This window comes from Phaenicophaeus curvirostris, chromosome 11 (genome assembly GCF_032191515.1).
Source record: "Phaenicophaeus curvirostris isolate KB17595 chromosome 11, BPBGC_Pcur_1.0, whole genome shotgun sequence".
Lineage (NCBI taxonomy): Eukaryota > Metazoa > Chordata > Aves > Cuculiformes > Cuculidae > Phaenicophaeus > Phaenicophaeus curvirostris.
The window spans coordinates 15715775-15741695 of record NC_091402.1 but is presented as its reverse complement, the minus strand read 5'-3'; the positions used below and the strand labels follow the sequence as shown (position 1 = coordinate 15741695).

At 43.0% G+C, this 25921-nt stretch overlaps 1 protein-coding gene across 7 annotated transcripts in view; it reads right to left on the bottom strand.

The window, feature by feature from the left end:
- The window catches only part of GRIP2 (glutamate receptor interacting protein 2), a 261667-nt gene that overhangs the window by 64227 nt on the left and 171519 nt on the right, over positions 1 to 25921 (bottom strand). The window contains exon 1 of one of the 7 annotated variants that reach the window (XM_069865787.1): positions 19027 to 19182. The exons of the other annotated variants lie outside the window; for them this stretch is intronic. Within the exon in view, the coding sequence (XP_069721888.1) occupies positions 19027 to 19066 (40 nt within the window). The 5' untranslated portion in view covers positions 19067 to 19182. Of the gene's footprint in view, positions 1 to 19026; positions 19183 to 25921 lie in introns of those variants that run through there. 7 annotated transcript variants of the gene reach the window in all.

Sequence of the window (25921 nt, the reverse complement as noted above, 5' to 3'; positions counted from 1 at the left end):
TTAAATTCCCAATGGGACGTGAGCACAGGCACCAGGATCTCCTGACATCAGTTAGGTCTCAAGCCAACCACTGTTAAAATGCAGGGGGAAAAAGCTTCCTCAGAAAGAGCACTGATTAAAGAGTTCATTATCCCTGCCTGTAGGGGGGGAGGAAGGTTTGTTTCATTTAGAAGAGTTATTAGTCTATGTTATTAGCAGAGATCACCTCTTAATGAAAGTCAGCATTGGCTAAATAAGATTCTGTTACAATTAGGCTTTCTGTCTGCAAGTTGTTCAGACTCCTGGATCGCTTTAAGACAGTTCCTGCAGAGAAAGTGCATTAATCTTGTGGGAAGACCAAGAGGTAAAACCTCCCATTTCTTTAATGGAAAAAAGACAGTTGGAGACAGTTCTTTTGCCATAGGGTAATTACACTCCTTGTTTAGAGAAATGAATACTAAAACAGCATAAAGAACCAAAAGATGTTCACAGTAAGGCAAGCCAGTATTTTTTGCTAGAATAAAAGCACAAGGTTGGAAGTAAGAACCCAAATGACTAAAACTAAATGTGATTTGATCATTTTGAGGAGAGTTACTGCTTTAAGTCAAGGGAGACATTTATCTGTGGTCAGGTAGAACACAGACAGGGTAGGTGAGAGTGAGTCAGGCAACTAGCAGTGATTCAAACTGCAGCCACCTGGGAGCCAGGCTCCAAAGCCTGGGATTTTAAAGATATCTGAGTGGCTGAAGATGCAAAGACACACTTAAAAATCAGACTATAATCATCTACCTGTATCTTTAGGCACCTAATCACCGTAAAAAAGTCATCATCTTCCTAGAAGGAGGAGAGGGAAAAAGATATACCCATGCACACTCATTTTGAATCTCAAATTGGTGCAAGGCTCTACACAACTGAACCTCCAGCATATCCCCCCCTAAGTGCAGTTGGGGTTATTTCAGCACAGCCACAGGAGGTCAGAGATGGTTGTGCCAGCTCTGCACAGCAGTGGCTTCCCATTTTCCAAGCACTTAGCCTTAAAACAAGAGACAAGTAGATCTGTAGAGGCTAGGATAAGAAAACAAAAAAGCACCCATTTTTAATACAACTACAAACAGATTGCATGAGTTCCTGAAAATACTTAATTATGGAGCCCACCACAGTCCAAGAGCTCCTCCCACATCTCTACTTCAGGCAAGTCTTTGTTTCCATAAAAGATTCCACCTTCCTCAATCCTTCCTCAGCAGGTGGCTTGAATTTTCTTCTGTTCAAATAAATCCAAAGCTCCTTAGGCCCTTGGAAAATTTGTACATGAATTCATTTAGCCCAATACAGACGTTCAGTTCTTTTCCCATCTCCAGAAATGCTTTGCTCCAGCTCTGTAACAGAAAACTTAAAATAAATAAATAGAATACAAACGGATAAAAACATCTGCCAGTAATCTCCAGACTGCTTTTCCTAGAAAACTGCAGAAGTTGAGCTCAAATTCATAATCCTGCCCTACATAAAAGTAGCACAAGTATACAGCAACAAATACGCTCAATCCTTAGGTGACACAGCCCATGCTCCTAAGAAGTGCTTCAAAACAAGAAGAAAAATGTCACTTTTGTTTTGGGATTCTGCAGCACAACTTCATTGCCGTGACACTGACTGTTTTGGCTATTGCAAAATAAAGGAAAAAAAAAATCCCAGCCTTTAAAAGATCCAGTGTATTCTGGCTTTTTATCCTCTAGGAGATGGGGTGGGACATTTGTAATTCTGCTAGTGAAAAACCCAGTGCCCACCACAGAGTTTATCTCCACCTCCCTCAGTACAGGGCACCCTCAATACACCTGTCCCACAGCAGCCTCTCAGATCCAATCAAGGCTTTGAAATGCTTCTCCCCTCCTTTGCACTAGAAAGATTTGTTTTAAAAATTTCCCTCTTAACAAGCAAGCTCAGACTAGAATGGACCAAGTTATTTTGGGAGCAGCTCCTCCCTAATTTCATAAATACATATACCAAAAAAATCATGAGGCTGCATGTTGTGAAAAAAGATCCTCCTATTTTTGCCTTCACTGGCAACAAATCCTCTCACAGCACATACCCACGAGTTACACAGAAGACAAATGAGGACTCAAGGAAATGTTTTCTTTTCACCTTCTCTTATCACAAATTTTCCAAGAACATAGCCAGAGATGACAGTCACACCATACAATAACCACTCTTGCTGGAGCAAAGTCCTTGCCCCAAAGACAATGATTGAATTTCCTCCCATTTCCCCAGCTAATTCTGGCAGGAAAAAAAACCCTAACATCCCAAAAGCATTAGCAACCTGCTGCCAGTACCCAGTGCAACAACACTGCAATCCCTTCCCCCAGCTGGGAACGTGCTTCACTCTCCACAGGTTCTTGTGTTGTCAGAGGTTTTTGTGGCATCTCCTCCATCCATCTGTGCAGTCATTGCTCCTGGCAACTCAGCCAGGGAGAACTTGTCCAAACTTTGAGGTTATTCCAAGAGGAAGTTGTACTTCCTAATTTCCTCTACCAGAGAGATACACAGCATGAAATTCATCTCCCCACACCCTCCACTTCTCCCCTCCTTCTTTTCATATAAAGCCTGTATTCATTTATCTACTAACTCTTCTAAGGAATGTATAATTTCATAACCACCTGCTGCTTTATTCACAGGAAACAGATCCATAAAAGATACAATAGCCTATTGTTAAACAGAAAACGCCATGCCTTGTTCTTCTATTTTTTTCTTTTTAATAAGAAACCAAAATTACTTTTAAAGGAACAATTTGTTTCAAGCAACCATTTTCAGCCAAAATCATGTAGATAGTTATTTGCATAGCAGTAGCCTTTATGAGACCAAGATATGAGCCAGAACATACCTCTGTTATCAAGCAGGTTGGCTTTCAAGGAATATCAGAACATATTTCTTCCCCCCTGCAAGCCCTCAGCAGATATATAACACTGATGGAAGAAGACTCCTACTCTTATAGAGAAGTGAAGAGAATTTCAGCATTTTGTAAACAAGTAGAAAATCCAATTTATGTGCATGTGTGCACACAAAGCCTATTTAAGGTGGCTCTGCAGAGAAGACAGGGTTTGGAAAGATTTAACTCGCATCAACTTTCACAGGATATTAAACACCTCCCAAGGAATGATCCAAGGCCCATCTGATAAGAATGAATGCTGTACTTGGCTTGCAATGCCAAGATCAGGAACTTCTCATGCTTCCTTTAAATACATGACATTCCATTTTTTTAAAAAGAAGCATAAAAGGGGAAGAAATGAAGACAACGTGATTTAAGAATCTACAGTCAACCTGCCATTACAGTCATGTCTTTTATGCACCAGAGACATTGCTACAATGCATTGTCTGTCACCCATTATTGCTTTGGAAGCCAGTGCAGAGTAACTATCTAATCAGTGCATTTGAGGGAATGTGCAATAGAGGACCTGGAAGCAGTTCTTAATTTCCACTCAAGCCATACTGAGAAATGGAGGAAAAAAAAAATCGAAAAAAGAAATCTTTTATTAAATCCAGCTTCTTTTTTTTTGTTTGTTTGGTTTTCTGTGAAAATTAACTTCACATGCTGTCTGTACATCCATCTACAGCCTTCTTGCATCTTGGAAAACGAGTGGCCAATATCCATCAACCTGGGGAGGAGAGAAAGCAGCCTGAAACAGGACTATAGTCCTGTGACTTCCATTAAAACTATGTTTTGGATAGGAAAGACTGAAATTCTTGCTCTCAGTAAAGCAAAGAGCTGCTGTACAACCAGCTCTAGATCAGCTTCACCACTTATTTCCTTTGCGTGACAGGGAGAAGAACAAGGGATATTGGATGCAAAACTGTTGAAAATAAGGGCTATTTTGCTCACAGAGCCGTTTCTTTTGTTCTTCCGAAGTAACTTGTGATTTCTTTTCTTTCTTTAACTTAAAAATATCAGGGACAACTCCTTCCCTGTTCTAGTGAGAAGATGATTTTGGGAATAAAATTAGGCGTATTAAGAGTTTCTTGAAGGATAGCATAGGCTGGATCTTTAGGACAAAGAGCTTTCCCAAAACAAAACCCAAATATCTTCACTTTTATCCATCTTATCCAAAGCATCCTCTAAAAATGTCCATACCAAAATGGTCCCTTTTCACTCAGTGAGCCCTCTCCAGCTTGCTTTTATTAAGCACTCCCCAGCAAGACTTGAATTTGCAGTGTTAAAGAAAAAAAATTAAGAGAGAAAGGGGAAGAGACTTCCCTTCTCACCATCCGTCTCAATCCTCCCAGACATTTTCAGACAGCTTCACTAAGTCTGTATTTCTGAACGACCCAGTAGCAAGTGAAAATACACAGTTTGTCACCATCTTGCAAGTCACATTTGCACATGCAGACACACAAATTATATGCAGTAATTTTGTGCATGAGGGACAAGAATAGTGCAGAAACCAACTCAATGAGATTATTATTTCTCAATACTTCTAGTGCCTGAAATGATGTTATTAAAGTTACATTTTCCAGTCAATCTAGCAATTTCTCTTATTGAGCAGTGTAGACTCTACTGGGGAAGAGTCCAACAATAAGCTAGGAAGATGAAACATTTCTGATAGACTGATTGTGTTTTATGAAGAAACTACCTTTCAAAGTAAAAATTAAAGAGAAGTAAGACACACTTTCAGACTGATCTCTCATCGAAGTTATCCAAGTCAGCAATTCTAATATAGTGAGAAATGACCGATAAAGTCCAACACCATTCCCAGGGAAGAATGCCTCTCTAGATATAACTGGGTTCATTAATCTATGCAGCAGGCAGCAGTAAATTCTAGCTGGCAAGAGAACACAATTACCCCTATTAACTCCACATAAGCTCCCTAACTTTCTCTGGCATATGGAGATGTGTAAGAAATGCAGGCTGCTGAATCCAAACCTTTGGGACTTCCCTTCTTTCAAGCAACAAATACCATACTAAGTGACTGTGGAGTGAAATCAAATTAAAAAATAATAAAATAAAAAAAAGACAGCTCTATTGTGGCTTTTCAATCAAATGAAATTAAATACTGTCAATTTATTAGACTTTAGCACTCAAATCACTGGTGCCACCTAAAGCTAGCAACCACTATTACCTGCTTATTTAAAAACCCTGCAGTTAGTCAAAATGCAAAAACAAGCTTTGTTTTAATAAAAACCCACTATGACCGATTTCACTGCTCAGGGTTTGGCACTACGCTTCCTCCCAACCGGGAAGGTTTGTCAAAAGGTACAGCCAAGCAGGCAAAAGCTTTTATTTTTGACACAGCAATAGTGAAAGCCAAAGGTCATAGAGGTCCAGGGAGACAAGATTCAGGTGCCATTGGCAGTGCCAAGAACTGCTCAGCCTTGTGCACAGCCTGGATGTGAATATGCAGCACACGTCAAGAGCTTGAGGATAATAAAACAGGTAGAAGTCAGAACTTCCACGTTTTCAAAAGGAGATCATTTTGCTGCAGTGATAGTGATAGAAAATTCTTTGACCTATTTTGCCTTTCACAAACTCCTTTTAGTCTCTATGATCATTGCTTTAAAAATGGTACCTGCTGTCTTCCACCCTCCGAGGTATTACAAAATAACTGTCAAATCAAGAGGCTCTTCACTTCCCAGGTATGGAGGGAGCTTCAGAAGCACAAGGCAATGCCACACTGAAGAGAAGGGGAGAACAAAACCTAATCTCATGCATGATCTCATTTTGATAGGAATGGTTGGACTCGATGATCCGGTGGGTCTCTTCCAACCTGGTTATTCTATGATTCTATGAACATGGCAGCAGAGCACATGCTATTCAATGGGGAGGTAGAGTCAGAATATGGTCAGAATGTGGAAAGAAAGCTGTAGAGATCCATCCTACATGCAGGAACGTGCGTGCATCCTACCTTTCCAACCCATGAGAACAACTGAACTCCTGGATTTTGTGTTACTGGATGTCTTGTCATGATGGATGGGCATCTTTCTGAAAATCATTCAGCAGTCCTTAGATAGGGGATTTGGGGTATGATTCATAGTAACTGAGCTAAAGCTACTTCTGTTATGCAGGAGATGAGGCTGGATCACTTGGGCTGAAAAGAGCCTAGTCTAAAAAAATATATAAAATAGTTGAACGTGCCATTTGGGCAGAAGCCGGCTGAAAAGAAGAAAAAAAAAATCACAGTTCAGTGGAAAGGTTATTTTTGTCCTTAAGTATCTTCTGTGGTTCTGGCCAGCTTAGGGCTTAAGAACACATACTCACATGAAGAAGGAGTATACATGAGTATTCCTCCAAACGAGCCAAAAAAGCAATAAGTACCCAGGTTCTCTGCACCATCTTTTTCTGGTGAAAGATGCTCAATTTCAGAGCAAAACTATAATACCCACTGCCCAGCAGACACACAGATGGGAAGTAAAGAGACAGAGATAAGTTTTGAAAGAAAAGTGAGAGTAACAAAAACTATCATTGGATATCGTTGTGTTTGTGAATTAGTGGGCTGAGCCAACAGGGGTTTTTTTTCTGGGCTTTGCTACAGACCGATAACCCAGTTCAGCAGAGAAACAGCCACAAGCAAAACTCTCTTAGCAGGCTGTAGATAGGGCAGAGGAAAATCCACTGGATTCAGCAGAGACGGAAAACAAGGTGGCAACAAGACATTGTGCAGCCTGTAAACCTTTTTGAAGACAGACTCACAACAGGGTTTTTTTGGTTTGTTTACTCTTCTAGCACTTCTAAGAGAGTTCATGTTACACAACTAAATTACACATTCCCATGAATATACATAAAATTTTAGCACTTGTGCTAAACTTAGAGCATACAATGTGGCAAGCAACTAAGAGTGCTAAACCACTCTTAAGGAAACCTGTTAGAAAACATAACTCCTTAGATGACGAGTTCAGGAAAGCATCTGATTATAGTGAAACGCATCCTGCTTTCCTGCCAGTCTCCAGAAGCAACATTAGTTTGACGTGGGCAACCCCTGCAGCAGCAAGATTTCACACAGGGTGATCAAAGGGAGCCCAGCAGGGTTGCTGTAAGGAAGGTCACCCCACCACTTGCCCAGGTTAGCAGTCGCTCTCTACCCACAATTACCAGCCTGCTCTTGCTTGGGGAAAAGGCCCCAAAAAATGAAATGAGGAATCAAATCTGGGACATTTGCTGTGCCATTCCAACAGGTGGCTGAGATTGATAAAAGTTAGGCATAGTGTGAATCCATCTCAATGCCAACAGCAATAATAAAGTTCATGCAAACCACAAGCAACAAACAAACAAAAACCTAAAAGTCCCAAATGCATCAGGCAACAGAACAGATGTACCTCAATGCAGTAACATTTAATAAATCATGAGCCAGAGATCAAGGGGTGAAGAAAGGAAACAGATTTATATAAAACCTAAAGGAGCCCATCAGCACTAGCATAAAAAAGTCAAACTATAAGGAGAAGATATCAAACTGTCCACACCTCGTTTGCTATTGCAGTATCTTTGGCACTGGAACAGGCTGCCCAGGGAGGTGGTTGACTCACCTTCCCTGGAGGTGTTTAAGGCACAGGTGGACGAGGTGCTGAGGGACATAGTTTAGTGTTTGATAGGAATGGTTGGACTCGATGATCCGGTGGGTCTCTTCCAACCAGGTTATTCTATGATTCTATGATCTTATCATCTCAACTAAGCTACAGCTTCAAAAGGAGCTATGAAAAATCAGAGCAGTCTGGTGAACCAGAACAACCCTGGCTAACCGTAGCCTACAGCTGCGCACGTGCTTGGCCCCAGCTGCAGCAAGGGCATGGTAAGCGCAAGGCTGAGAGGCTTGGCTGACTGCAGGGAGAGAATAAACCAGCCTGACCTAGCAACCAGCAGACATAGCAAGCCCCTAGCTAAAGCAAGGGAGGAGCTATATCACCAACAGCTTTTTCCATCATCCTGTGGGCCAGAGCACTAAGGGTCTCACAGCCAGGGTTGCGAGCAACATCGCAATGGGGCAAGTCCCCCAGCTGGAGCTTACAATACAGCCCCCAAAGTCTGGGAACTCCTCTTACGAGGACTGCAAAGACAGATGATACTGCTGAAAGATAGCATCATAACAGAAGATACTCAATACAGTAGGTTGCAAATCAGTTGCTTTATCCTGGATTTGCACCGCATTCTGATGCAAAGTGCTTAAAAACCACTGGGAGTCAAGAAATAAGGAAGAAGTTCCACACAGCATTAACTATTTTAAAAGAAAGATTTCCAGCATCCCATTTAGACTCGTCACCAGCTTATCCATCAAGCTCCGCTAAACCTTACTAAGACTTAATTCCCATAAATGTGATTCTTCCCTCAGTGTTCATTTAAGTAGCAATGTTTCAAAAAAAGGTAAATACCAAATCGTGGGAGTTGGATTATTCATTCACGTGGTAAAAGCCATTATATATGAATATATACAGATGTTCCCACTTCATGACTGATCTAAACATATGTAGATGTTAGACTGAGACACAAACCATCCAATTATGCAACGGCCCGTGTACACGGCTGGGCTGCTTTTATCCTCAGCTGTGTCAGAAGATTCACAGGAGCGAGGCGAGAGATGGAATAAGCTTATAGTTAAAAGAATAAAGAAAATTTAAGCAAGAGCCCTGCTTAAAATGAAAGGAGGGAAGGAGAACGAGAGAAATCAAAGAGCCGGTAAATGTAAGATTTAGATGGACAACAAGATGAAATATGAAACTTTCAAAGCTCAAAGTTATTTGATATTGGAACCAGTAGGGTCTAACCCCATCAAACCAGCTGTTAAAAATTTGCCTGAATTGCCCATTAAATCCTGCCCCTGGCTTTGCCCCACTTCTTGCTTCAAATCAAGCCTTGCCTTGACTGCAAGCTCTGCTCATGTCCCATTCTACAAACAGGCTGATGTCCAAAGATCAGCAGAGCACCACCACGATGAAAGCAAATATCTTTTTATATGAAAGATGGGTAAGACTCTGCTTCAGCAATGATATTAATGCTCTCCAGCTGTTTTATATAGCTGCCTTCATGCAAACAGTTGTGCTGGTTTCCAGTTGCTTGACATTGTAAAGCAGGTGGAGAACCCAGTCTCAACTGCAGCCAGCATAAAAATTCCCAAAAGGCAAGGAAATTCCTGGTGAAAATAAGAACAAATTGCTGGAAGCTGGACTCTGCCACCCTCTGAAAGGCTCACAAGAGATGCTCACTCTTGTGACCACCTGTGAGCCAACTGGGACAGCTCCAGCATTTTCACACAGAAATCCTGCTCTATGCTCGTGAGCCTCACAGTTCTGTGGGTTCATTTTCCCTTTGTTTTTTTTTTATTATGTTTAAAATCCAAAATTGCACCAGACAAAGGATTAGCCGAGAATTGGGTGCTAGCCACAGGAACCACCGGCTGGGACCAACACATTTTGCCCTAGGCAGATACTTCTTCCCCTTTGAACAAGGGAGGGTCTCAGGCTGAGCGTGGATGAGATGGAACAGAGGCACAGGAGACCCTCTGGGGCTGGGTTGAGCAGCCCCCAAGCAGCACAGCCCCCCCTACACACTGCAACTCAAGCCCCAGCATGTTTACATCCAGATAAGAGCATATCTTTGAAAAGATGCAATGCACACCTGAAAAGACGCAGCAAGGAGTTTTACAGCTTATGGATGACAGGAAATAGCAGCGAACTCTGGGAAAATTCAGGTGTAGCTAAAGACTGCAGAGTCTTGGGGAGAGAGGAGACTCGTGTCATTGCTTCTCTCCACTCGGGAACACAGACCATTAAGTGTAATGCTTCACATTATGCTTCCCAAATACCCACTTAATTTTGATTCAACAAGGCACTTTTGCTAATAAAAATTAAAACCAGCAGGTTCTGTCAAGTGTGTAATAGACGTGTGGAAGAGCAGCGCATGTAGGTATTTCTAAAATTAACTGTGAGTACTGATTACTTTCCAAACCTCAAGAAGTTCAGGGAACACTGCAATCACTGGAAGCACGCATTCGGTGAGGTGCTGCGTGGGTGCCTGCCCAGCCCCTTGTCACACTGAGGGTTTGTAAGGGAAAGGAACATCCTCACGCACCAGGCATCTCCCATTCCCATCATGCTAACGTTTTGATGGAGTCTGAACATCTCTGAAAGCAGTTATTGCCAAGTACTTACCTCTTGCACTGCCTGCCAGAACTAAAGGCGGCTGCCAAGTAACACATTCCTACCAGTTTTGCACAAATATGAATCTCTGTGGGTCTATACTGGTGCAAGAGAGCTGAGCATGTACACAAAGAAACAAAAGAGAAGAGATCAGCTCCGTGAATGTTAGATACAGCAGATCCATTTAATGATTAAACACATATGATTGTTTGCTTATAAAATGCAGTGTCACATAAATCTGCTAGGAGCTAATTGCCTATTATAGCTCATGGCAGTGCTCGAGTCAGCTGCTGAATGATAAAGGGACTTTTAGAAAAGAGAGAAAACCAGCAGAGCTTTGCTCGCTCGCCTCCACTGCAGCTTCCAAAATGTTTTGTTTTCCAGTTCCTGCAAGGTGAACGCTTATCCCCTCTTACATGGTCCCTCTGCTGAGCTCACTTGAGTGGGAGGTAGGGGGTAAATTGAACCGCAAGGGGGAAGGGAAGCTGGTTTTATTCCTTTTATGTTCTCATTATTAATAATCAACTTCTTTTTGTTTTCTCATGCCTCTTGCCAAGCCTCGCAAATCAAAGCAGCTATCTGGGCTGTCCCTGGAGCCAGGCTAGAGCTGGATGACATTCCTCACTGCTCAGATGGCAGCAGTTGCCTCATACAGCCCAGTGACAGCAGTGAGGAGCAAGAAAAGAGCGAGATGCTGCACAGCAAGGGCAAGTGAGGAATCCATGGACCACAGGGTGAAACCTGGTTCTGGAGCAAAATAGGAAGCAGAGAGTAATGTGCCCTCCCCTGCCTCAGAGCTCTAACTTCACTCTGACTTTTAAATTCATGGGTATGAGGTTTACAAGTCATCTGGGCTGTTTGACTAAGATCTACATGCACTTCAGCATCTTTCTGCTGATCTCCCTGGATTTCAGGATTATTTCTGTGGTTCTACCCCAGGATGCCATCTAGTCTATTCCTCACAAAAAAATATTTGATGATCCCTGTGTGTGGCTTCATTGCATGCTGCAGAGGAGTTAGGTGAGGATGAACCTGCAGAATCTGCCCCGAGATCCCCTCCACACCCAGGTCATTATGAGGCTGCAGGTTTCAAGTACTCTTGCAGCATGAGCAACAGAGCACAGCATTTCATAGCAGGAATGAACACAATCTGTTTACACAGTAGGTTACATGGGAAATGCATTACTTTATTGAAGAAAAACCTTTAGCAAAACACGTACATTCATCTTATGCCAAGAGTTTAATCCTACCCAAGCAGCACTGCATTCCACAAAGAAATTATCCTCTATAAATCACCAGGGCAGGAGCAGGCCACATCCCTCACCTTTCAGGCTTAACCATCCACTGCAATAAGGACACCCCAGGGATGAGCTGTTGTGTCAACAGTGGGAGGGGAGAGGACCTCCACTGAGACCTCATGCAGAAGCAGACTGATTTCTAGGACAACTTCACAGAGGCTTGCGGTGCAACAGTAGAGACCTGTTAGAGCTTTGACTGAGACCTTCGTTCTGTACTGTTATGCACATGGTTGCTCAGAGGCAGACAAGCAAATCCACGACTTAGCTTGGCTATTTGGTGGGGAAAAGCAGCTGATTAGAGCTGTGGCATCCCACGCCCGACTGTGGTGAAGGCTCCCACAGAGTAGGCAATGGCTATGCTGGACATGTGGGCTCCCCAGGCATTGAGAGGCTTAGGAGGCATGAGCAGAAGCTGAGGGGGATACATTATTTGGAATATTAAGCAAGTTAGTTTGCTCAATAGCTGCAAACAATTTGTCATACGACCTCCAAAACAACAGCAAAGACTAGATCAGGGACTTACCTTCCTCCTTTGGGAAAGAGGAGGATGAAACAAAGCAGAAGGACATAGCAAGTCCCATTTTCATCCATACACCAGGGCAGCAGAGCGCCAGATATTACATTTACAAGTTCCTACCTCCCACAACAAAAATATATTTATTCTCTTTGTAACTTCTCCACAGCCCTTCTTACCTTAACATCATCATTGTGCTCCCTAAACCTGAGCCAGCTTCTAACTTACAGCTTCATTAGGCTAATACACAAATGTTACATATAAATTGAGATTGGAAGCTAGATGGCTGCTCGGAAGAAAAGTCCTTCCACCTTTCTAACATGATTTCTTGAACCTGCACCATAAGAAACAGATCAGTTGCAAGGCACAATTAAGCGAGATCATCTCTTCACCGCTCAGCTATACTAAATAATTTACAAGGCCATTTTGGGACTGACATGCAAAGCGGTTTAACGATGATTTAACACTAAGTATGATATTCCATCCTTTCATGGTTTCCAGGTGTTGGGACCAATTTACTTCACAGTAATTTTAATTTCTGGGCCTTTTTTATCCCTTCTCCCCACAAAAACCTGCAGCTGCCAACTATGCTGGCATCTACAGCAGCTAGGAAACTAATTTCCCTGTGAGGCAAATTCTTCCAGGATGAATTGAATGAAGGAAAAGCTCATAATTGCACATTACTGAAAACATTTCTGATAAAAAATTGGGGAGATATTTTTATCCACATCTCCAGTTGAAAATTGCTGGGAAAGATACTTTTGAAAAGCTATCATCTCCAAGTGTGTAATTATCAGATCCTTGAACAAAAACACACGGCCAAAGGGGGAAAAAAATACTTTAATTGAAATAAAAAATTAGGGATGGCAATTGTTGGGAATAGAAGGAGAAAAAAAATCTTCATCCTGTGTGATTTTGCACATCCCTTTAGTTACCAGACTGATTTGTAAATCCACAGATTAATAAATTTGGCAGCTGAGAGCATCAGGCTTAGTTAGTATTTTTTTGTTGTTGCTGTGAAGAGAATAATAATAATATTATAAAAAAAAAAATCAGAAGCAGACTAGCAGTCAGATTGTCACCCACTTAAGCACGCTTGTCTTGAAACTATTCTGCCACCTTGAATAGACAGCCACACAATGACCTGGGGGTCCTATCCTATCAAGGCTTAAGACTACGCATACCCTGATGGGATTACTCACATGCTAAAAATTATGCAGTAGCTGAACTGACAGCTGAAAAGAGCCTTAAATATTCTTATGCCTGGTAGCATTCAATTGTCAATTGATGAACGTGGCTAAATATTTAGTTTTGATCTACTTTCTCTCCTCTGGTTCTGTGCTAACACCTCCAATTACTACTACTTGTTAGCTTTAATTGTTTCTCACTTGCAACACCTACACACACCTAAACACAAAATCATAGTCACTCTTCCCTCCAAGCTGCCCAAAACCTTTTCCTAACCTTCTGGGTAAAATTGCATACATTTTCCATCCTTGAGTTAAGTACATAATGACACAAGCAATAAGCATTGGCATCCACATACAAATATCAATTTTAACAGCCCATTTTCAAAATGAATGAGACCCGACATGCCCAAACACATGCAAACACTTTGGCAGTGTGGTTAGCTTATATGGATTAACAAAACAGAAAAAAAATTTATAAAGAATAATGAACTTGGACATAAAGCCAAAAGCAAGAGTTAACATACCACATGAAATTCAGTCACTCAAAGCACCTCTTTCAGCAGTAATGGGATTTCTTTTTTAAGTAGGTTGGCTAGGATGTAAACGTCTGGGCTGGATACAGGACACTAACAGATAGTGCTGGAGAGGAAACCTCAATAACAGCAGTTGTTCAACTGACACGATGGACTGACACGTTTATTATATCTGCCTGGCTTTTGCATTGAAAAACATCCTTCTACTAACAAGCATGTAATAACGAGATGTGCATGAGCACAACCTTTTAAGAGGAAAACCTCTGTAAACTCCATACAGGAGGAGAAAAACTGAATAAAAATATAATTCATTTATACAGGCCATGAAAAGTTGTACAAAACTATTTTAATTTTTTCCTTCTATAAAAGAAAGCAATTTTGGTGGAACAGGTCATCTCTAAAAAACAGAAAGAACTCATTTCCACTGCACAGATTTATATTTAACATAGTCAACAAAACTTGAGAAACCTGGCTACTGAAGGCCTAGAGCCACTGGCAAATATCCTTAAGACCTTCTAGAGGATGGGTGAGACGTGACAGGACTGCAGAAGGGCAAAATACAATGTTCAACTTAAAAAACCCAAAACAATCTAAATAGAAGCAATATCAGAGTAGGGGCAAAAGAATAACAAATCCTGGAACTGACCATCTGTGTGTGAGCTGCTGAAGACAGACAAGGAGGACTAACTGCAAACCTGGATCTACCACAAATAAGTCTTGTCCACTCAATTTCTTTCTATGACAGAGCAACTGTTCTGGATAGACAGAAAATGTAAGTTGTTATATCTCAATTTTAGAGATGCTTCTGACACTGTTTCACATGCTATTTTTATAATAATGTTTGGGAAACAGGATACAGATGATTATGAAGTGTATGCAAAACTGATTGGAAAACCACACACTGAGAAAATTCATCAGTTGTTCACAATCAGAAGGGATGGATGATTAAACAAAGTTCTGTGGGGGCCCATCCCCAGTCTGGTAAGGCTCCGGATTTTTATTAAATGACCTGGATGACTGCAAAGAGATTGCTTTTATTATGTTTACTGACAGCCAACAGCTATGAGGGACTGAAAGCAGTTTTAAATCCAGAATGATTCACATATGTTTGAAAAAACAAATATATAATTCAGTAGAGATGCATAGAAGGTACAAGACCTGGACAGGAATAATAAAATGAAAAAGGCAAGTCCTAAGACCTATTGGTCTGACTTAGGACACAACCTTCTTTTCATCTGCTTTTCCCATTATTTCAGACCTGCCCAGAGAGCCTGTGGAACCTCTAACTTTGGAGATATTTAGGAGTCAGCAGGATATAGCCTTGACCAACCTGATCTTATTGGACCTCCTTTAAGCAGGGGTTGGACCAGCGGGCTTTTGGAAGTCGCTTTCCTCTTTAGTTATTCTACATTTCTATGATAACTCTGGTTTTGGGAGAATGGGTTCAGTGACAACCACACTTAAGAGAATTTGCATCTTACTACAAACTGTAACAGTTGCCACAAACTGTAATGTCTGGGCTCTCTGATCTTAAAGGTCTTTTCCAAACTAAACAATTCTGTGATTCTATTATCATATAAATAAAGGATGGGGAAAAAACTATTTAAGCGTCAGCTAAGGAAGGACTCTCAAGATACTGTGGACTGCAAACCAAATGTAATCCCTCAGTGCCATTTCATTTGCAAGAAAACCTAACATCTTGCTATGTATAAAGGTGGGTATGGTCTGCAAGACCTGTGAAATCATCCTTCCATTTTACTCAGGACCACTAAGAACCTCAGTTTGAATGCAGTGCCCAGGTTTGGGTATCACAGTCAAAGAAAGATGTAGTCCAGCTGGACTTCTTTCAGATGGAATTGGTGCAGTCCGGTCAGTCATCTGAGACTGGAGGGAAGAATGAGTTGCCCACGCTAAAAGAGAAGAAAGGGAGGACAGAGGAAGTGTTACTGCTGTCTTCAGACACCTGGAAAAGCAACGCACAGAGGGAAGGAGTAACCTAGCATCTGTGTTACAACAGGAGGCAACAGCACTAAAATTGCAGATGCTTAAAGCTTTTCCTTAATTTTTAAGTATAGTGAATGAATTTGAGACAATATATTTTTTCTACCATTGATGCATTCAAATGCAAGGTGGACAGACAATAACACAGGTATGATCAATACTAGCTGAGGGCAGAGGAATGGCCCAGACAAACCTTCTCTGCTGAGTTTTGACTCAAGAAAATTAAAATCACTGTGATAAAGTTTCGATCCCTGGGATGCTTGTCTTTGTACGCACATCCCAGGTTTATTTTCTCTTAATCTTTCATTTTGCTGCATCTGAGGCAAAGCTGACAAGTGACGTAAGCAGCTTGTTGAGCAGGAGTTATATTAAATAGCACTATTGTGATAAATTCTTCAATAAGAAAGATAAAATCTTCCTTCCTAGGAGATTTATCTATTAAGATTTCCTCCCAACTTATTCTAGCACCTCATATTGGTTTTCTATCCCTTTCAGACATTTTTTTCTCTATTTCTCCCCCTGCCTATTTTGCAAGCGGGGAAGATCCGGGGCTATCGCAGAGAAAGCACAGCACAGAACAGTAAAGCTGATCCCCTGAAAACCAACAAGCAGGAAGAGGCAGAGATTTATTAACAAGTCTCTTCCTGATCATTCCCAACCTACAAGTAAAGGGTGCAGCTTGCTGGACAAGAAGGTGGCACAAGAAAATTCCCACTGCTCAGCTTGATCTGCAGAGTCCATCTCACTTTCACTAAAAGCACGGCTTGTAATGGCAGCAAAATAAACTCCAAAAGACAAATCTAAACCGAAGAACACTGAACAGTCTCATCTATCTTTGAGTTTTGGTTGCCTTCTATACAAACCATAATTTAAAAAAAAAAAATGTAGTCACCCAAATGCATACATCTGAAATACAAAGGGTCTTCTGAAGTTGCCTGTGCTGTAGTCAACCAACCATTTAACTTGGGCTGGTTAATGCAATGGGATTCTCAGCTGGAAGGAGTGTGAAAGAGATGTGATGAGCTCTGTTGTTGCACCTACTCCTGCAGTAAGGAGTAATCGAACAGGAAGTTTGCTAGAGCAAAACATATAGGGCCTTCCTGGACTTCAGAAAGGACAGAAAGCATTTCAGGGAAACCCTCTAATCACAAGATTCCAAGGTCTCTTGTGGAAACACGCTATTACACTGGTATCAGCCAAGCCACACAAGCTTTCTCTGACCAGAAGATAAAACACTTCTCCCACTTTCCATAAAGCATCGCCGCTAGTTTACGTTTTCTGATGCTTCCACTCCAAAGGACAAAAGGAAGCTCTGTATTATTAAAACTTCCCATCAGAAAACTTTCAAGAGTGGCTGGAGAAGAAAGAAGAAATCAACAAGACCCTAATGGTGGTGGGCCCAGGAAGCACTTCTGAAACACGTGGATGTCTCTTTGAAACAATTCATCTGGTTTCTGGGTTTGCCTATGACGTTTAATGCTAAAATGAATGCTATGATAGCAATATACCTTATTGCTTCCATTTCAGATGGTTTCCAGATGAGATGAGTCTTGTGAAAAAGCCAGGTTATCAAGAGAAAAAAAAATTACATTAAGAACCCAGCTGAGTGACTTCAAGAGAGCTCCCTTATATGTCCACAAAGCCAAACCCAATGCATTGTAATCAAGTCCTCTAAAAGTTTTTCTCTGTGCACTAAAATAACTGAATGTGAAACGAGATGGTTACCCCCCTCCATGGGGCAGTGAAGAAAACAGTACCTACTAGGTGATGAAAGCATGGGCTTGGTCCTCAGAAGCACAACCAGCACAAGCTGCAAGAGCCTGACACCAATGTGAAGAAGGCTTCTTTACGAGCTCAGTGACTGCACCATTCCCTTGTACGTGGCAGAACTATGCACACAATATTGACCCAAGATTCTTCAAGAAAGTTTTGGAGCTGAAATCAGCAATATTCCTCATTTGATCACCCAACACCCAGACATCATCACCATTTACGATTATCAGGATCTGCACATATGAAGCACCAGATGCCTCTGGTAACATGCTGGATCCCCCCTGTGGCTGGTGGCATCCAGGAGGCTTCTCCAGCACAGCCGGTGTCAGTCACCTCTGAGCTAGGGGCTCAGTTTGTGGCTCGGCCCCAGGAGCGATGGGAGCTCCTGCCAAGTTGTCTTTTGATCTTTTCACGGAACAGCTGCATTCCTGCCCTGTTAAATCACACACCCAGACTCCCTCTGCCTACCAGGACTCATTGCCATGTCTCAAGCAGCTTCAATATAAGCCCCAACCCCCAAACCACTCCTTGCTGTGCTGCTGCAGTAAGTGGACATTTCCTCTAGTTATCATCCATGGGATTAGGCAACACAGCCAGGCTAAGATGCTTTACATCATATTTATTTCACTCCTCAGATTTAAGGAGGAAAAAGGATTTTCTGAAGTTGGAGTCATGGTTTAAGGCATCTTGATACCAAGGACAGGACAAAGTCAGTGCTACTACATCACTTTAGACAACATAAAATGATTCAGAAACTACAGATAACCTCTGTGCTTCCAACTCCAATGTCTTTGCTTTCAGAAGGGAAACGCATCAGAGCAGTAGAGCAAGTTCCATGCAGTATATTTAGCTGCAACAAGCAGAGCTACAACATGCAACGAAGTACTTGGAACACTGCACCCAGTTAGAAACATCAGAGGCTGCCCATCCTGGAAAGACTGGGACCAGGATGTAGTGACTGTGTCCTTTGTGTCCTCCTATGCTCATCTACCTACTCTTTTGCAGAAATGAAGCAATTCATTTTTTTTACCTACTCCACAGTAATAGTGAACTTCTCACACCAGGTTTCTAAAACACGGGTTAGCAGCTCATTGAAATGGCAGATTTCCAAGAGGAGCTGAAGTATTTATTAGGCAAGGTAGTAGATTACACTGGAGGTGATAGCAGTGATTTCACAATGCTCAGCAGAGTCCATTACCCACTCCTCCCCCAGCCTTCTATTCACCCTTGCTGAATGCCCAACCCATTCACAAACTGATCTTGAAAAACAGAAGAGCTACATTTAGACTTTTTTTTCCAAACCCCTCTCCCCCCACAAAAAAAATAAAACCCACCAAAGGCTCCTCAATACCTGGGGTGCCTTAAGAACAGCCCCCCTGCCTGCCAATCTTCCAGCCAGAGAAGGGGAGGGAGGCAGCATAAAGGGTACTCTCCAGTGGTCACAGGGAGAAACTCCTTCCAGAGAAGCAGAGATATATTTTGCAAATCAAAGCAATTAAGTCACAGTTTGTATGTAAAATGCCCTCCAAAGTAGCACATGAAATTGTTAATGATATTTAAGGTGGTTAAAGGAAAACAGTAAACGAAAGTAAACTACTGGAGGAAGGGGGAAAAACACACACAGGCTCACTCACCAAAGTCTGACTGCAAATCCTTTTTCAGTCCACAAAGCATGTCTGCTGTGATCTATCAAATTATTCAACTAATTGCAACAGCCGCTCCTTTCTCTCTCCCTGCCTGCACTGGAATCACTTTCCAGCCAGCTCAGGCTCACTTTTGGGCGGCAGTGCACACGCTGCTCCTCACTTCCCAGCAGAAAAAGAAAAAAAGAAATTGTCCTGGGCACTCCAGTTTGTGAGGACTCAAAACCGTAACGATCCTTTAGAAAGAAATGTCTTTACATGGCTGTTTATAGTGCGACTCACCAGTCCTGTATAGAAATAGGAAAATGAAGGGTATAGGTTTTTTTAGCTTGTCCCAAAAATCCCGTGCTAGTTCTCTCGGCTCGACTGGCCATCAGACATTGCAAAGCAAAAGTTAGAAGCGCAGTGATTAAATGGAACAGCTGGTTGAAGGGGAGGCAGTCACTGAACCCTGACTCTCCGGCAGATGCAGCAAATGTCGAGCGTGCACTTCATTCCCAGCGGTATTCCACCTCGCACCCCGCCAGTCGAGAGCGGACATCATCCCATTGAGATGTGCTGGCTCTTGCCTGCCTGAACCTTTCTACGGCTGGCATGAGGAATTCAGGCAGGGGGGGAAAAAAGGAAAAAAAAGAAAAGAATAAATAAAATGAAACGCAGGCAGCTGGTGCTGCAGTGGAGGTAGAGTTGCCTCCGTGCCGTGCTCAGAACCAGCCGCAGAAGTTGGCCAGTAGCAGAGCCTTCCACAGACCTCCAAGTTGCAGCAGCAGCAGCGGGGCTGAGCGCAAGAAGAGGCTGCGACTGCAGTATTGCCTGACACACTTTCCCCCACCCCCTCTTGGCAAGTGCTTGCAGAGCCTCCAGCACCTTTCAAGGCAATGTCAAGCTGCTGTCAAAGCATTACACTGCCTCCCAAACACACACACAGTGCTCATAAGGGAGCATGAAGCTGCAGTCTTATGTCCTGCCTACAGTGTTTTCTGAAAACTCAGTTTAACCCTTTCTTAGGAAGGGCAGAAGAATCATCACTGGCAAAGCGCATACAAAGCCTGTCCTATGATTTAGATGAGTAGTGGACTGCAGTGAGGAGAGGCTTTGGCGGCAATGTTGGTCACCACCCAGGACACGATGGATTCCTGGCTTCCCCTGAAACAGCTAGTCCTGCACCAAAGGTGAAGATAGTCCTGGACTAGAAAGAAATTTTAATAAACTAGTGCCTGCTTCCTTTGCTACTAAATTAAAAATGAAGTAGGCTGGCTTGTGTTGGAAATAGAGAGCATACAGGTGATGCTACCATCCTGGCTGTGGGGCATGAGACAGCAAGGGTATGTGCAGGGCTTGCATCCCACCTGCAGCAGTGAGACACATACCTTGCTTGTACCAACCAGCCCACAGCTCACATCCAAAAAGCAGTTTTCTCCATAGTTGCTGTATTTCCAGAGATGGGCAACAGAGATGGTGAAGGGTCCAAAGCACAAATCTTATGAGTAGTGGCTGAGGGAACTGGAGCTGTTTAGTCTGGAGAAGAGGAAGGTCTGAGGGGAGACCTTCTACAACTACCTGAAAGGAGGCTGTAGCTAGTGGGGTGTTGGTCTCTTCTCTCAAGTAGCAAGAGATAGGACAAGAGGGTCCCAGGGGTGGATTAGATTGGATATTAGAAAAATGTTCTTTACTGAAAGAGTGGCGAAGCTCTGGAACCAGCTGCTCAGCGACATAGGCCTGTCCAATGTCTTCATCCAGCCCTGTTCAATGTCTTCATCAATGATCTGGATGAAGGCATTGAGTGCACCCTGAGCAAGTTTGCGGACGACACTAAGCTGGGTGGAAGTGTGGATATGCTGGAGGGTAGGGAGGCTCTGCAAAGGGATCTGAACAGGCTGGACCGCTGGGCAGAGTCCAACGGCATGAGGTTTAACAAGGCCAAATGCCGGGTCCTGCACTTGGGGCACAACAACCCTATGCAGTGCTACAGACTGGGAGAAGTCTGTCTAGAAAGCTGCCTGGAGGAGAGGGACCTGGGGGTGTTGGTTGACAGCGACTGAACGTGAGCCAGCAGTGTGCCCAGGTGGCCAAGAAGGCCAATGGCATCTTGGCTTGGATCAGAAACGGCGTGACCAGCAGGTCCAGGGAGGTTATCCTCCCTCTGTACTCGGCACTGGTGAGACCGCTCCTCGAATCCTGTGTTCAGTTCTGGGCCCCTCACCACAAGAAGGATGTTGAGGCTCTGGAGAGAGTCCAGAGAAGAGCAACAAAGCTGGTGAAAGGGCTGGAGAACAGGCCTTATGAGGAGCGGCTGAGAGAGCTGGGGCTGTTTAGCCTGGAGAAGAGGAGGCTGAGGGGTGACCTCATTGCTCTCTACAACTACCTGAAAGGACGTTGTAGAGAGGAGGGTGCTGGGCTCTTCTCCCAAGTGACAGGGGACAGGACAAGAGGGAATGGCCTCAAGCTCCGCCAGGGGAGGTTTAGGCTAGACGTTAGGAAAAAATTCTTTACAGAAAGGGTCATTGGGCACTGGAACAGGCTGCCCAGGGAGGTGGTTGAGTCACCTTCCCTGGAGGTGTTTAAGGCACGGGTGGACGAGGTGCTGAGGGATATGGTTTAGTGTTTGGTAGGAACGGTTGGACTCGGTGATCCGGTGGGTCTCTTCCAACCTGGTTATTCTGTGATTCTGTGATAGTAGTCACCATCCCTGAAGATGTTCAAAAAACAACTAGATGTGGTGCTTCAGGACCTGGATTACTAGGCAAAATGGGGTTAGGCTGATGGTTGGACTTGATCTTAAAGGTATTTTCCATTCTGTGTGCTTCTATAATTCCTTGGTAACAGGTATCATCTACAACAGCAACATTATAAACACAAACAGTGAAAGAGAAGAAAACAAATATGGTCCAAGGCACAAAGACACAAGAACCATCTACATTTTTGTATGGGGGTCCAGTCATGTTTGAGACTACTAAGAGATGAGGCCAAAAGTGGTCAAAAGGTTAAGTCTTGTTTCCTTAGGAAACTAATAAGAATTAACCTAAAGGGCTTGAACACATCTGGATGTGCCAGCAGGAAATTTTGCAGACCTGAGAACCCTAACTCTGTGGCTCGTATGGAGGAGCAGAACTGGGTTTCAGCCTAACACCAGAGTTCTTGCTTGGACTGAAATGCAGCAACCTCTCCATTCTGGTTCAAGCTTAGCTCTTTCATGTGAACGCAACTCGTACAAAAGCAATAAAATTACTAAGTAAGAAAAACCTACTTACAAAAGAGATATTTTGGTCCATAATTTGTTTTTAAGAATGTGTTCAGTCCAACAATAGACTTAATTAGTAATTGAGAAGAAATTTGTAATTAGAAAATCTTTTCACACAGCTATTAAATGTTTTTGCTGCAGAAAAATCTCATCTTAAAGGAAAAAAAAAAACATTTCCAGTTGCACCACAAACACAAGAATCTCCTAATTTGAGAGTTTTGCTGTTGATGCCATGAAAAGGACATCGCCAACAAGAGGTTTTTAAAAAAACAAAAAGCAATTTTTTATGTTTATACCACCATAAAATTCTTCCCAGAATATCTACTGCACAGAGAAAGGGTTATGAGGGGGCAGGTGTACTATATAGTTGAAGCTGCTTATTTTTGTGGGTGAGATCTGGACAGAGCTGTCCTGTTCCTCTGCTGCTGGAGAAGAAAAAAAGAGGCATTTTGGCATTTTAAATCCAGAATTGCTTGTGGCATTCATTGAGCTATTTGGCAATAGCCCAGCATGCCAGAAGCCTAGAGAGGATAAAGATGTTTACTTTATGGTTTCTGGCCAAAACCCATAAACACAACACTTTCTCCATGTTTCAGGTGGCACTATATTTAATTCAGTTGAAGTCAAACAGTTTAAATCTCTAATGGGGAAGGAAAAGAGCACACAATACACACCAACAAAATTAGGCAGCCCAAAATGATGTGTTATTACATCAATATATATATACCATCATAAATAAGCATGAGGCATCAACATAAACTATGGCTCCACAAACTTGAGCAAAAGTATAGAGAGCTTCGATTTTTCATGGACAGTCTATACATCTTCCTTTTCATCTACCTCTTGACCTTAACTTTATGCTAGAGTGCTTGGAACTTGCAGCTACCCAAAAAAAGCCCTTGAAAGATCAACTACATACAAGCCTCACCTAAGAAGGTCTGAGGTTTACCCCAGCTGAAAAAGAGATTAGTTTGGGAGGGGGCAGGGAGAGTGCTAAAAAAGCCTCTCCATAGGAAAAAAAAACGAACAAATAAATCTCAATTCTGCTTTCTTGGCAGCACGGGCTGAGGACAGCCCACTACTAGAACAGCTTCTAGGTGGTCCCTGCTGGAAACATCCATCTGCACAGGCTACTGATGGGAACTCTCAACTAAAGAGGCAGTGTCTGTCAAAAGAATCACAGAATCACCAGGTTGGAAGAGACCCACCAGATCATCGAGTCCAACCATTCCCACCAATCTCTAAAACATGTCCCTCAGTACCTCATCCACCCACACCTTAAACACCTATAGGGAAGGCGAGTCAACCACCTCCCTGGGCAGACCGTTCTGTCGCCTAATGACCCTTTCAGTGAAGAATTTTTTCCTCATGTCGAGCCTGAACTTCCCCTGGCGGAGCTTGAGGTCATTCCCTCTTGTCCTGTCCCCTGGCACTAGGGAGAAGAGGCCTTTCAGGCAGTTATAGAGAGCAATGAGGTCTCCCCTCAGCCTCCTCTTCTCCAGGCTAAACAACCCCAGCTCTCTCAGCCGTTCCTCATAAGACTTGTCCTCCAGCCCCTTCACTAGCTTTGTTGCTCTTCTCTGGACTCACTCCAGAGACTCAACATCCTTCTTGTGGTGAGGGGCCCAGAACTGAACACAGGACTCGAGGAGCGGTCTCACCAGTGCCGAGTACAGAGGGACAATAACCTCCCTGGACCTGCTGGTCACGCCGTTTCTGATCCAAGCCAAGATGCCATTGGCCTTCTTGGCCACCTGGGCACACTGCTGGCTCATGTTCAGTCGCTGTCAACCAACACCCCCAGGTCCCTCTCCTCCAGGCAGCTTTCCAGCCAGGCTTCTCCCAGTCTGTAGCTGCACAGGGTTGTTGTGCCCCAAGCGCAGGACCCGGCATTTGGCCTTGTTAAACCTCATGCCATTGGTCTCTGCCCAGCGGTCCAGCCTGTTCAGATCCCTTTGGAGCCTCCCTGCCCTCCAGCAGATCCACACTTCCACCCAGCTTAGTGTCGTCTGCAAACTTGCTAAGGGAGCACTCAATGCCTTCATCCAGGTCATTGATAAAGGACATCAGTCTATAAAGAAGTGTGTTTATTCTTCTCAGGAATAGGCTGACTTTTGAGCCAAATTAATTTTAAGTAAAAATTAGAGTCAAATTTCTTTTAAGTAAGGAGTACCCACCTTTCCTTGCACACACATATACTAGTGCCTGGTTTATCATTTCTTGTACCCAACACATACTGTCCTGTTCTTGAATTTAATATCTTTCCCCAGAGATAACTTACAAATCCTCCCAGAACACCTCGGTGGGAGTGAAGCTGCAAAACCTTACATGGCCTAAATAGTTTGGGATGACATTTACAGAACATATTTTTATGCAAACAAGACAGAGAGGACAGCAGAGGGAAGATCTCAGACTATTCAGAATATCAATGATTTATTCCACTGCTTGATGGGTATTTGTTCCTGTGATTTAAACCATTACTTATTTAATCTTATCCAGGAGCATCTTCGTCAGAAATCACAGGACTGTGGAATGCTCCCGCAAGATCCTGAAATGAACCATTTAGTGTTGAACATGCTCTGAGCCTGCGAGAACATGGAGAGGATCTTACATCACTCCACATTAGGAAGTCTCAGGAGACTCCCTGAAGACAGCTGAATGAATGTAATGAACAGTCAGCCACAAGGAAAACGATGAGGAAAAACACCCAACCACATGCACTTACAGCACACAGAGAAACACCGGAGTTCTAACCGCATGTGAAAATTATATTAATAGCAACAGAAATTGCTTTGTGTTAGGAAAGGTTCAGAAAAGACTAATGCAGATGTTTTCCATTTCTTTTAAATTCAGATCTTTAATTTAAGATTTTACGCTGCCATCTCTCCTCCTCCCCATCCTACTTCTTACATTTACAAATACATGCCTGCACACCAGGGGTCTGGCTGGGGACCCCTCTTCTGGCTCACCTCCCCCGTCAAGGCTCATTCCTAGCACGGTACCCCCAGTGCTTCCAGGTATCTTACTGGGAAAGCCAGTTTTTATTGAGGACTCCAACAAATCTCTGCACAAATTCAAGAGGTTCGGAGAGCCTGCACCCCTCCTTGATTGATTTGTGGTTGCATCAGACAGGGAGGAGGAAGAGGGACAAGAGGAAGACCCATCACTCTCTTGATGGAAGAGACTTCACAGTTGATTACCCAGCTATCCGCTGGCTGCATGTTTGCTCCATTTCATCTGCTCCAATTTTACATAGCTCTGCTTATTTAGAAACCCCAGACAACTGCATGCTAGCCTGAGGCCTAAAGCAAGGCTTATCTTTGGCCTAAGCAGATGCCCTGTTTTTCACACACAAACCAAAAATGTGATATGCTACTTTGTTAGTATATTTTAATGGGAAAGAGACAGTGGAGTTTAAAAAAAAAATATATATATAAAACCACCTTAAAGAAAAGGGTATTTAAACAGTTTAATAATGGAGTCAGAGGAAGAAGTCCTTGATTATTCTTTCCTTTAAGTGCAAATTCCACCAGCCAGTCCTAAACATTAATTTATTACAGGTAATGAACACTGCAAGATGAATTGACTCATCCAGTAGGCAATTAGAGCCCGTGCTGCACGCACACACGCAGAGCACCAAGACAG